Source organism: Andrographis paniculata, unplaced genomic scaffold (assembly GCF_009805555.1).
Source record: "Andrographis paniculata isolate CXL003 unplaced genomic scaffold, ASM980555v1 Contig30END, whole genome shotgun sequence".
In the NCBI taxonomy this organism is placed as follows: domain Eukaryota; kingdom Viridiplantae; phylum Streptophyta; class Magnoliopsida; order Lamiales; family Acanthaceae; genus Andrographis; species Andrographis paniculata.
In genome coordinates, this window is record NW_026137563.1 from 3,588,307 (window position 1) to 3,601,189 (window position 12,883).

At 40.1% G+C, this 12,883-nt stretch overlaps 5 protein-coding genes across 9 annotated transcripts; 4 read left to right on the top strand and 1 right to left on the bottom strand.

The window, feature by feature from the left end:
* Positions 1-30: 30 nt before the first annotated feature.
* LOC127246305 (uncharacterized) lies at positions 31-2,362 on the top strand. Of its 5 annotated transcripts, none has more exons than XM_051267586.1 (6): positions 31-563; positions 855-966; positions 1,050-1,158; positions 1,265-1,457; positions 1,549-1,618; positions 1,796-2,362. In XM_051267586.1, the coding sequence occupies exons 1-6, from the start codon at positions 178-180 to the stop codon at positions 2,114-2,116; spliced, it is 1,191 nt and encodes a 396-aa protein (XP_051123543.1). In that variant the 5' UTR covers positions 31-177; the 3' UTR covers positions 2,117-2,362. The 5 variants fall into 5 exon arrangements, with proteins under 5 accessions (XP_051123543.1, XP_051123545.1, XP_051123544.1 ...); XM_051267588.1 differs by having other exon boundaries at positions 1,280-1,457; XM_051267587.1 differs by having other exon boundaries at positions 1,050-1,149.
* Positions 2,363-2,635: 273 nt separating this feature from the next.
* LOC127246310 (uncharacterized) lies at positions 2,636-4,721 on the top strand. Its single transcript, XM_051267595.1, has 3 exons — positions 2,636-2,908; positions 3,519-3,658; positions 4,543-4,721. The coding sequence occupies exons 1-3, from the start codon at positions 2,773-2,775 to the stop codon at positions 4,573-4,575; spliced, it is 309 nt and encodes a 102-aa protein (XP_051123552.1). The 5' UTR covers positions 2,636-2,772; the 3' UTR covers positions 4,576-4,721.
* Positions 4,722-5,365: 644 nt separating this feature from the next.
* Positions 5,366-7,557, top strand: LOC127246308 (60S ribosomal protein L6-like). Its single transcript, XM_051267592.1, has 4 exons — positions 5,366-5,696; positions 5,781-5,887; positions 6,999-7,180; positions 7,264-7,557. Exons 1-4 carry the CDS (start codon positions 5,449-5,451, stop codon positions 7,417-7,419), a joined length of 693 nt encoding a protein of 230 aa, XP_051123549.1. The 5' UTR covers positions 5,366-5,448; the 3' UTR covers positions 7,420-7,557.
* Positions 7,558-7,988: 431 nt separating this feature from the next.
* Positions 7,989-10,019, top strand: LOC127246309 (uncharacterized). The gene is made up of 5 exons (XM_051267594.1): positions 7,989-8,219; positions 8,590-8,789; positions 9,024-9,125; positions 9,390-9,441; positions 9,528-10,019. Exons 1-5 carry the CDS (start codon positions 8,129-8,131, stop codon positions 9,641-9,643), a joined length of 561 nt encoding a protein of 186 aa, XP_051123551.1. The 5' UTR covers positions 7,989-8,128; the 3' UTR covers positions 9,644-10,019.
* A 44-nt stretch (positions 10,020-10,063) lies between these two features.
* On the bottom strand, positions 10,064-12,780 carry LOC127246304 (probable polygalacturonase At1g80170). Its single transcript, XM_051267585.1, has 8 exons — positions 12,080-12,780; positions 11,880-12,008; positions 11,618-11,788; positions 11,433-11,453; positions 11,021-11,310; positions 10,811-10,919; positions 10,521-10,637; positions 10,064-10,390 (listed from the first exon to the last, which is right to left on the bottom strand). Exons 1-8 carry the CDS (start codon positions 12,284-12,286, stop codon positions 10,064-10,066), a joined length of 1,371 nt encoding a protein of 456 aa, XP_051123542.1. The 5' UTR covers positions 12,287-12,780.
* Between the last annotated feature and the right edge of the window lie 103 nt (positions 12,781-12,883).

The window sequence follows — 12,883 nt, forward strand, 5'->3', positions numbered from 1 at the left end:
TTCAGTGGTGGAGGCCCATTTCAACTAGTCTAGTCTCCTCAACATACTATCTATCAATCAAGAACAATGTGGTGCTACTGCTATCATGAATCCCACGCCCGCGTCGCTCTGCCACATTTGTTGGTGGTTCCTGTTCCTTCTCCGCCATTTGGAAACTGTAAGAGGATTTGATTGGTCATGGCCGTGAGTCTTGCCGCGTTGCCTTCATCGTTCACAATTTCTTCGTCTTTATTCGCCGCCCCACCGGGATACAAAAATCGATGCTACAGTCCACGAAGATGCCCCAATTTTCTCCCCCGGAAGACTAAGAAAGACCATATTTTCTCTATCAGTTGCACCAATAATACCTCCGTGGCCTCTCCGGCGGCGGAGTCAGTCGAGAAGGAGGAGCTATTACCGCCTTTGGAGTTGGGCGAAATCAACGCAAAGTGCAAAAAGTGGGTGTGGAAAGGATATACCATTAATTACTTGGTTTACCCTGCAGACAGTGCTGCTGCTGCTACGAACCGTCCTCCACTGCTTCTAGTTCATGGTTTTGGAGCCTCAATTGCTCATTGGCGCAGGTAAGGTTTTTTTTTTCCCTCGAATAAGTTAGTACTTCTATTGTCGTTTTCTACCACTTTATTCGACTACTGATCCATTGGCTCCTGTGGCAGTACTTTCAAAATTGAAACTGCCATCCAAATTGACAATCTTGCATCTTTTCTACTTATATGTGATAGGTTGCCAGTCTTGATCATAGAATAAATAGTTTCCTGGTTATTTTCATTTTGGTGGCTTACCTTTTGTGAGCTGATTTATTTTTCTGCTGCTAAATATCATTCTTTTGTCCCTTCCTTTGCGGGCATCTTTAGGAACATTCCAACACTGGCTCAAAATTACACAGTTTATGCTATTGACCTCCTAGGTTTTGGTGCTTCAGATAAACCATCAGGCTTTCAATATACCATGGAAATATGGGCCCAGGTGAATATATGGCATCAGGAAGACACATTTTACACATACACATATATTTAACTATTGACTGGGAATATGCTCAACGTGGACAGTTGATACTGGATTTCTTGGATGAGATAGTTCAAAGGCCAACTATACTAATGGGAAACTCTGTCGGCAGCCTTGCCTGTGTTATCGCTGCTGCTGCTGCTGGTAGTGCCGGTGTGTTTTGATACTGATATGCATATCTTAAAAAGGGATTTTGTAGTCTGACGCATTATACTACCGCTACTGCAAAGTTGCATGGTTTTTATATTTATCTTCTTAGTTCTTTCCCAAGCAGAATCTAGTGGGTCTTTGGTGCGAGGGCTTGTTCTTCTCAATTGCGCCGGTGGCATGAACAACAAGGCTATAGTCGACGACTGGAGAATAAAGCTACTCTTACCGTTGCTTTGGCTTTTTGACTTCCTACTGAAGCAAAAAAGAATTGCTTCTTATTTATTTGATCGTGTCAGAGAAAGGTGGTTTTACTTTCTTCATTTGATATTGCTTTCTAACGCCAGGAGTTGTGTGCAAAGCAAATAATTAGCTTGGTGTCCTAAACCTTTGCAGAGATAATCTGAAAAATGTCTTGTTATCTGTCTATGGGAATAAGGAGTCTGTAGACGAGGACCTTGTGGAGGTACCGACCGTATCCTTTGAATAATTAGATGCGTGCTTGTGCTTGTGCTTGTCGGTCGTAATGTGCAAGTGTTTACCTCTATGTCATCGTGCGCATATAGAGCCTTTCTTTTCCCTTACTCTGGTCTCCAAAACATTTGGCAGCTGAACATGCTGCGTTCTTGTGTTCAATTTCCAGATTATCAGGAAACCCGCACTTGATGAAGGAGCTCTTGATGCTTTTGTGTCAATAGTTACAGGACCACCTGGGCCGAATCCTGTCCAGTTGATGCAGAGGATCTCATTACCTGTGTTGGTGCTATGGGGTGACGAAGATCCCTTTACCCCAGTCGATGGACCTGTTGGTAAATACTTCTCATCATTGCCTGCTCAGCTGCCTAATGTGAACCTCTTTTTATTGGAAGGAGTCGGGCATTGTCCTCATGACGACAGGCCTGACTTGGTCCACGAAAAATTGCTTCCTTGGCTGGCTGCCCCAGTGTCAAGTGTCGTGACATAATTGTCCGTCCGTTTTCTCACACTGTTTTGGATCCTGGTGACAAAATTGAGATCGGGACATATCTAGATTGAGATTTTGAATGTACACACACAAAATATACATACATACATACATACTCTTGGGCAAAGTCCAAAGTGTTTAGGACAACTAACTATATAAACAATGATTGTCGCAAACCTCTGCTTCTGCTGCTGCAGCCATGAGTTTGATGAATGGCCTAAATGGTAATGGATACGGGGTGTCTTTTATACTAGTGTAATATTCTCAAATTATCCAAATAAACATGATGAATAAACTCTAAACTAAACACCAACTATAATAATAGTCTCAATAAGAATAGCAATACCTGGTCCAATATAATAAACTCATATCTAATCATTATCTTTAAAAATGCCCCAAAGGGAAAGCCCGCTAACGGAAGCCCATTTATAATACAATTGGGCGGCCTACTTGGGTCCAATTAAGCTCTCCTACTTAGGCCCACTGCTGAGCCCTCTGAAAATGAAAATGAGAAATGAGAAAATCAGAGACAGACAAAGCGAAACCCTCGCGAAGGAGAGGAGAGGAGAGCGCTGGTGAAATTCGACGGGAACTTTGCAGCTGAAGAAGGGAGCGATTGGAGAGTTTTTTCGTTTCTTTGGGAAAATTCATCAAATATGGCGGAAGAAAACAGCGCTAAGATTCCAGCAAATTACGATTTGAATGCGAAATGGGATGCCTGCCTCGATTTGGGTGTTCGTCGCTTTGTGTACTCATCATTCGCTGGCGCTTTGACCGGCCTTCTGCTCTTCCGTGAGTTTTTCTCCTTTCCGTTTGTTTTAAATCTTACATTTCAATCATTCGTATTGAGCTGATTTGTTACCCTTTTGTTTCATGTTCGGATTCGATAAATGTCGGAACCTTAGATTTAAACGGTGTCTTTTTTATTTGACATGCAAGAAAATGAATCTTTAGATCATGTGTTTTTTGGTTGATGGGCTTTGCTTGTGCACGATTGTTGTATTATGTCTGCTCTAATAGTTTGTCCCATTATCTTGCATTTCTTTTCTGGAGTTCTCAGATTAGATTATGAGATCTATACCTTAATAGCAGCGTGTACTTTGAAACTATGTGGCGTATTATACTTGATAGTGTAACCAAATAAATTGTGAAGGTGGCATTCGGATGGCAAAGAAATGGAGTTACAATTAGACTGCTTAAAAGGCCACATTTTTATATGCTTGAAACTCTTTCGATGACCTTTCTGTGTAGCAATCACATTTTTTTGTAGCTCTTTGGAATTCAACTTTGTAGAGAACCACTGAAATGGATGATGATGTTAGGTTTGGCTATTGTAAACTTTTGAAGTTGCTTTTTTATATTAATCAAAAATTTTCTTATCAGTTTATTATTGCTTTGGCAGGAACTCCCGTTACACGCTGGGCGTCCGTAGCTTTTGGTGCTGGATTGGGGATTGGCTCTGCATACTCAGATTGCTCTCACAAATTTGGTGGATCTCCAAGGAGTTTAACTTCAAACATTTCTGATGCCCCTCTCTCAGAGGTAATTATACGAAATTGATGCTTTTTATGGTTACATTTCCTTTTCTTTCTGTCTCTTTTTTTTTTTTTGTTTACTTATTTAGTTGTTTATTTATTGTTATTAGAGGGCTGTGCTGAGGGATGTATTGTTTTATTTTTATTTTTTATTATCCCAAACTCTGAGGTATGATATCCTGAATTTGCGTATTATGAATGACAATATGCTAGTTAGGAGATCTTTTGGTTGTTGGTGTGCTGGGTTTAGGAACTAGTAGTTTAAGCTTTGAGGAAATAGAAGGCCCTCAGCTGTCCATTTTTTTTCTCCAAAAAATATCAAATCAAATACTTATTTTTTATTTTTTATATTATACTAAAAATCAATTTTACATTCAAAACATCACATCAACACTTATTTATATCACATCATACAACTATTCAAATTCAAAATTTTTTCTATTCAAATCCCAACTCAAAGTCCAAACCCCCAAACTTACACACCTACTATATTGTATGAATATTGAAGGAAAGCACCAGAGGAACTTATTCCTTAGGATGCGATGTCTCTGTATTTCAGTTATCATCACATGGGTACAGTATATTTCATTTTCTGGTTAAGACCATTAAATGTATAGCAATTTAGAAAATGATGCTTTGTGATCACTGAATAAGTAATTAGTAAGCAAGAATACCACAGCCCAAGCTCTTACACTGAAATTATGATTTAGTTCTGCTTTGATGTTCCCCTTTTAGTAAGACTCTGTATCCACTTGTTAATTTGTTCCTGCCACTTAACTATTTGCTTATCCTTCTATGGCTGTTTTATTCCAAGATGGTGTATTTATAGCCCCCTCTATGATAATCCACGGAGAACATCTAAAGACATTTTGTTGTGCATAACGAATGCAGATGCAGGCCTCCGCCCAGCCTGGGGAAGAATGAAGAGAGATTTACGGCCGACTCCCCAATAACTGAAATCCATTTCCCAGGATGTTGCTTTTTGTTCGATCACTTGAGAATATACTGCAAAGACGTTTAAGACCTTTGGCTGAATGGCTATGGCGATGAATTGCCGTAATTTTATGAATCCCATCTCATTGTTTTGTGTGTCTGCCCAACTGGAGTTGCATAGGAAATTAAAAAATAATGCTAATTTTATATATTGGGACTGTAACTTCCAATTTCCTAATTGAGGATCAAGTTTGCGGTAGAATAAGGATTAATGATCATCACTTAATTTTCTTACGATGTTGTTTCCAAGGACTAACAGTGTGTGTTACTTTACCTCCCTTCGCTTCAATTTGGGTGTAGTGAAATTTAACAATTGAGTGGGTATGAATTTGTTAGAGGGAATCCAAACAACATACAATTAAAGAACGCTACAAAATATTATTTTCTGCAGGAATCACAAATACAAAATACTATTAATTGCTTTTCTGTTCAGGCACGTCCTTATATTTAAACTTGCAAAAAATAAAAACTACATGTATATAGAAAGAAAGTAGTGCTAGTAACAGCTATTAATAAAGCTTGATATGGATAAATCAATTGGTTCGACCACTTAATTATTTGTAATGTTACGTTGCATTCCAGGCTCATTTTTAGACGAATAGGACCAAAGTGGGTATGAATTTAATTTTAGTTAATTTATTGAATCGGATTGGGCTGGGCTGGATTTCGTCATGACGGGCCTGGAAAACTCCACCCCAACACGACTATAAATAATCCTTCGAGCTGACGGCATCTAGGGTTTTGTTTGGAGCACTTTTGGTCTGCCTCCGCCCTCTCTCTTTCTCTGTGAACTGATACCTGCCGATGGCGCCGCCGAAGCGGGTAACCCGTAACCCTGAACTCATTCCTGGAGTTCGTAAAATTTCACGAACTCAAATGTATCACAAGCGGGGACTCTGGGCAATCAAGGCAAAAAATGGTGGGAAATTCCCCCACCATGAGAAGGCTTCCGCTCCCTCTCCCGTGCAGGAGAAACCTCCCAAGTTTTATCCTGCGGATGATATCAAGAAGCCCCTCTCCAATACGCGCAAGCCTAAGCCCACCAAGCTCAGGTTTATATAGTTTGCAATTTGTCATTTTTTTTGTTTGTACAGCGATCGGCTTGTGTTTTTATTCATGTGGATTTTATTTGGCAGGGCAAGTATTACCCCAGGGACCGTGTTGATTATATTGACGGGGAGGTTCAAGGGGAAGAGAGTTGTTTTCTTAAAGCAGCTTTCTTCTGGATTGCTCCTGGTTACTGGTGCGCTATTTATTTCCTAATGATGTTAACAATGTAGTGTTTATCCATCCATATTCCGCCCCCCCCCCCCCCCCCCCCTTTCTCTTTCTGCAGTTATTATTGCCTTACGCTGTTTTGATCTGTTTAATGTAGTGTCAGATATTTGCTTTGTTCTAAAGTTTTGGGTCTGTTTGCATTTACGAGTGTTTTGAATGCGGTGCTATCCTTTTAATGTATTTTTGAACGAAAATTAAGTTTTTGTTGTTACTATTAAAAGGGTAAGTGTTGGATTTCTGTTGTGAATGGAAGGCTGGTTTTGGATGCGATGATGGGTGTGTCTGGTTGGATATAATATTTTGTCGGGATATGCATAGAATTTCTTAGCGCAAAAGTAAACTTGAAAGACTATTATAAACTCTAAAATTTGGTTGTCAGAATTATTAGGAGATATCCGCTTTGTTTTGAAAGCTTATGTGTCAGAATTATTTCTGTGCTAATGGAAATAGGTGTTCCCTTGCAGCAATTTAAAAGTTGTGATTTAAAAATAATTTTAAGGTTGTATTGAAGGAATGAATCTGGAGTTATTGTAGGAGATATTGGTAGGGAACTTTACATGACTAATGAACTGTTGTCAGTAGGAGTTGTTTAGGCACATTGAAACTCGTTTACCTCTTGTTTTTCACTATTCAGTCAATGCATTTTGGATTTGATATCAGAGTCTTGAGTGGAATATTTATTCAGAATCCAACAAACAGACCCTTTTGTTAGTGCTATCATAGTGGTTGATTCACAATTTTAGATAGGTTCTTATTATGATATTGGCGCTGGGGTTTCAATGAGAAGTGCATGTGTTGTTGATAAATGATAAGTTTTAAATCATTTTACATTTGTAATTGTTCCACTGGATTATTAATGACTTGGGGCTAAGTTGCATGATGGTTTATATTTTATTCCCCCTTTGCAAGTTCTTTGTTGGTGGAAGTTGTATTGTATTGGGGAAGACTAGGTTTGCAGTTCAAAAGTGATTATATTTTGCGATGAGTAAAAACCCTGTTGTGAGGATTAGTAACTTTGGTAGATGGAATACTTGATTGATTCACATGAATGTGTTTCTTGTTTTGCTGCTGTTTAGGCCCTTACAAGGTGAATGGTGTCCCCCTGAGGAGAGTGAACCAGGCCTATGCCATTGGAACATCCACAAAGGTAGACATCTCTGGTGTTAATCTGGATAAGTTTGATGACAAGTACTTCGCCAAAAATGTTGAGAAGAAGAAGAAGAAGGGGGAAAACGAATTTTTTGAAGCAGAGAAACAGGTTGGGTTTTATGTTGCAGCCATATGTGGTTTTGGATGTTATTCTGCAGTGACTGATGTGTGCAAAATATAAATTAAATGTAGGAAAAGAAGGAACTCCCTGCGGGGAAGAAAGAGGACCAGAGAGCGGTTGATGGGCCGCTGCTGAAGGCTATTGAGGGCGTACCAGAATTGAAGGGCTATTTGGGGGCTCGATTTTCACTCAAAGCTGGCATGAAACCACATGAGTTGGTGTTTTAGAAGCCGCATATCTTGTGTTTGTTTCGTTAATTTTGTTTCCTTTGCTTTGTTTCCTTTGAAACAAAACTACATGGTTTGAGGTGGCATTTTGGGCTGGGAACACAGTGATTATATGTTTTTATTATATTTTATTACTTATGATGCGAGGCTTATTATCTTTTCATTATTCATAAGACTCACCCCCCTTTTTTTTTTCCCTTCACCAAAAAAATTAGCTAAAGAAACTGCTCACAAATCAATGATTCGCAGCCGTAGTCTATATCATCCATCTCTACACACGTTTTTATCAATCAGATATTAAATATATTCATTTTGTCATTATAGTCTTCCTTACTAAGTAATGTAATGTGGAGGTAAAAACAAAACATGCAAAAGTCAAGACGGAAGCATTAAGAGAGCTACCCCAGTTTCTATTATTTGTATTCTTGGTTTTTCAAAAAAAAATATATTCAAAGTAAATTTATTTCATTTTCATACTAAGAAACATACCTGTCTCACCATTTATCTACAATTAATTATATTTACTTGATTATCAAATAAGTAGAGAAAGGAATGGGTATTTTATTTTATTATTTATTTTTTAATGGGTTGGGGTGGGTGGAGCGCTGAAAGAAGGTACAGGATCTAAACAAGAAAGCCCTCCTCCCCCCTCCCTCCGGAAGCGATCCAGCCTCAGCCTCAGCCTCAGCCTCAAGCGACGGTCGGCGAAATGGACGCGCCACCGGAGAATGATGTCTGTTCCATTTGCCATGCCCACTTCCATCTTCCTTGCCAAGCCAATTGTGCTCATTGGTTCTGCGGTCTGTCTCTGTGTTTCGCACATCCCCTCCCCTCCCTCACTCGCTTTCTTTTTTAGTCTAGTGTTACATTCGAAGCCAAGGATGATATTGCGAAATAATAACAGTAATAGGATGGGAGATTGCTGCTGTTAAGCCTGTTACTCATTATCTTGATCAGATATTTTAATTAAGTTGTATTTGCTCCGTTGGATGATAATAACATATAGGGAAAAATTCCAACTTTGTGCTGATTCTAGGTAGGTAAATGGTAATACTACTCAGTAACCGTGATGCCGTTGGAAGCCTTCCGTTTTGCTCATGTGACAGCAGATAACTTCTTTCTTTCAAGTATGCTGCAGTCTTTCAATTCCTATGATGTTTGTCATTTCAGGTAGTTGTATAATGCAACTTTGGGATCATGGAGCTGCTCTGCATCCCTGTAAATGCCCGCTCTGCAGACGTGAGATCACCCTCCTGGTTCCCAGCGAGGCTACATCTAGGCAGCACCGTATGTCTGGTGTTGCTGAGATTCTACAAAGGATTGAAAGATACAACCGTCTTTATGGCGGACGCTCAAATACCCTCATGCAGGTACCTCGGCTGTTGCATATTTCATCATTTGTTTCTTACCTGTGTTGCGAATGAGCTATTTTTCTGATGAAAGCTGCATGCCAATGCGCTAACTGTTGACGACATTATAATTGTTGCTGCCGATGCTTAACTTTCATTTTTGAGTACTAATATGCTCTACTTATGAGATCTACCTTGATTCTCATATAAATGTTATCAGAATTGTTGATGAAGCGCATTGATCTATTTTGGCAGAGAATGCAAGATCTTCCCTTTCTTCTCAAGAGATTGTTACGCGACATCATGGATCCACAAAGATCACTTCCGTTTGTTATCAGGGCACGCGTATATTTGTCAGTTAAGTAGTTGCTCCTTTTATGCAGTTCTCACAGCATGTGACCTTATGTTTTTCAGTTGATGTAAATGCAATTTCTTACTTACATGCACTAGATCATTTTACTAAGCTTTCTATGCTGATTTTTTGTGGGCACTGATGGCCAAAGCATGTAAGTAGGACTATCTGTAATTGTATTAGGTGAAAATCCAATATAGTCCTGTCCAGGGGATACGAATTTTACTTGCAACTGTATGGTTTTAATTTTCTATTTCGTTAATGAACAGATGATTGGCAGTGCTATATATGTAATTAGCCCAGTGGACATTCTCCCTGAAGGTACCGCCATAATATCTGGGCTCTAATAATTTAATTGTTTGTTGCACATGGATTTCAGTTAATGCTTGCCAATTTTCATTTTGCAGCCCTGCTAGGTATATTTGGTCTCCTGGATGATCTGATTATTGTATTCATATGCTTCTTGCACGTTGCTGCCCTCTATCGAGCTGTTCTTGTGACGCGGCATGGCGGTGGCACTTAATACTTGATGTTTCACAGCATCATCCGGAGAAGCAAAAAGTGATCAGCATCTAGTGGTGAATTTAGCAACATCTGAGCGGAGGACTCAACTGTAATGTATTTCATTTGTTCGTGCAAGCATCAACTTACTTTCTTACTAAAACATTTAGACATCAGGCCCACAGTTACCTGGGATACACTGAAAGCAAGGAGAACAACTCTTTGGTATCAAGTCAAAGACATATTTGGCTCTTGAAATAGGGTGTATGTCCCGCCAAATATTTCACGATATTCTATATCTGCCCTGTATCAGTATGAATGAATGGTTGTTTACACAGTATTCTTTTATGTTCTTCAAACTGAGCTAATAAATAAATCGTACCTAGGGGTATGATGTATATTTGGTGGGTGAAGTCTCCCTTAAAAGGCTTATAATTTATTATTATAGTTCTGTATGGATGAGATATTCCTGGCCTTGGCCTTGGCCTTGTTCTTCTTTTCCTTGCAAGGACGGAGTCATGCTCATGCCCGTACCCAAAGAAGACAAACATTCTGCTGAAGGATGAATGTGACCAGAAGTGAAGCCGAAAGCTGAGTTGCAGTAGGTCTCCTCCTCGGCGCAATCTTCTCCCCTCCGTAAGTCAACGGTGTTGAGAAATAAGCGGGTGCAAGGTACTGTATCACTGCATGAAAACTTCATGGCTATTTTGCTTCTGGAAGTCCCACTTATGTTTCGGTAGTAGATTTGGCTTATTTCCACAGCTGATGTCTAAAGTATTGAAGGGAAAAGGAGGAGAGAAAGAGGGAGAGGGAGCGGGAGGTCAATACTTACTACGCAAGAGCTTTAGAAGAAATTCAGGCTTGCATTGCAATATTGCAGTGAGTGAGTGAGTACCTACCTGGTTTTGACAGGATTTCGGTGAATCGCAGTAGAATTGGTCGATGATGATGGGATTGGAGACATTGTCCATTCTCACATTGTCATAGAGGACAGACTTCACGTAACCAGAGCCCCCCTGCGAATAGTAAGTCCTCAACATCATAATACCCAACTTTCTTAAATGGTAGTACTAATTAAAGTGGGAACAAGATCAATGAATGCATCATCATCTGGCTGGGCTGTGCTGTAAGAAATTAGTAGGCTTGATGATGGGTGTTCCTGTTACCACCTTCCTACCTACCTACATACCTGCCAGGTCTTGATCCTGAGGCCGTTAGTCGTACCTCGAAGAAAGGCATTATTCAGTGCAACCTTCTCGACTATTCCGATGCTATTATCCTTTCCAAGACTACCTATACTGCAGGCAGCAGGCAGGATGTATAATATTGAATTAATTAGTATAGTATATAGTATATAGTATGTATAGTATATGTATGCTTCCAGTGAGTCTTGTCTTGCCTGATCCCGTGGCCAGGTCCACAGTATATGCTCTCCATCTTGATATTTGAGCTGGCATTGACAATTGAGATGCAATCGTCACCTGTTCCAATCTTGCAGTTCTGAACAAGTACATTTGTTGATCCGGTGATGTGAATTCCATCGGTATTGGGACTGTCCTCAGGAGCCGAAACCTTCACATTAATGATGAGGACAGATTCGGAACGACCAATCACAAAGTTCATCTGCTGCCCATTCTGAATTGTGAGCCCTCTCACCCTGATACCCGTGCTTGATTCTATAGTCAAGGCCTGCATTGCATTAGTTATTGTCATTTATGTAGCGCTGCTGGTAGTAGTCATAGTAGTAACTGACGGCATGGCATCATCAAGGATTTCACAATCAATTACAGATCGAGTTGATAGAATCTAACCGAAGGTGCAGCTCTGCATGGCTGTGTGAAGATGATGATGATGATGATGAATGATGACGATCGATGAAGCAAAGAAAGAAGAAGAGAAGAGAAGGAGAACAGAACAGAAGAGAACAATGCCTGCCTGGTTAGTATAATAACAGAAATGCCGTTGTATGAATATGATCACTAACTAACTTACACACATTGGATTTGTTCCTTTTGCAGGAAGCTGCCCACCATTGGCGGCCTGATCCGTCAATGACCCCGCGCCCTTGGAAGGAGGCCTTTCTTAAATTTTCGAAGACTAACCAAGTTCGCCGGCTCTTAGAATCCCAAAAACTAGGATCATCTGGCGCCACAATGGTTCCATCAATCTGTTTGAATAGAGATGAGATTTCCAAAATTCATTCGTTCGTTCATCTTCATGGATGCCAAGCACAGAAATGAAGAGGATAGGATAGGTACCTGGATTAGTAACTCGTCAGCACAGGGACCTTTGAATTTTGTGGCATTGACTAGATAACGACGAGCTTCAGGAACCAAGAAAACAGAATGTGGCGTGGAGCAAGCTAGTTCCCACGCACTTACGAAGGCCTGGGAGTAAGTGAGTATTTAGTTGCTTACTTAGCATCCACCATTTCTATCAAGTGTTTGTTTCAGCTGACCTGAGTATCATCGGACACCCCATCTCCGACGGCACCGAATCCATCAACATTCACTAGGACCTTGATCCCATGCTCGCTCTCCCAGTCTGAAAGTTCATACTCATCGTGTCCTCTGTCTTGGTCATCCCTGTCATGACAATATCTGTGTGCAACTGTAAGGAGCATCAGAAGAAGGAAGCAGGCCAATGCTAATCTGCACAACATCATATCATATCACATCACATCGCATTTATATATATATATATATATGTATCTTAATGATGCATGTCTGTCTGTCTGGGGTTCTCTTATACAGGCAGCAGAATAGTTTATTTATCTGAATAAATGAAGGAGAAAGGCAATGGATGGGTGGGTTTTGTTATATAACTATGAATTCACACGATGCACACTAATTGGCTTGGCTTGGCTTGGCTTTTAAGGACATGAAGCTGCTGTCGGACTCTCCCTCTCTCTCTCTTTCTCTCTCTCTCTCTCTCTCTCTGCACATACATACATACGCATGCTCATACATAATATATATATATATATTAGTATCTGTGTAGCCTTGGTGTGGTGTTTGGTGTACTTTGCTTTACTCTTCAAACTGCTGCTGACCCACAGCTAGCTGTTGCAACGCGCGCACATATATACCCGGCTGGTCAAAAAAGATTTTATGGGGAGGACGACGATTGATTCATTAAGAACAAATATGATGATTGCACACAGGAAAAAGAAGACGAAGTTGGTTAGGCAAATGCATGAATGAACTAATAATAAAGTTTCTTGTTCTAGTTATTAATGATGATGGAGGATGAACACTATACT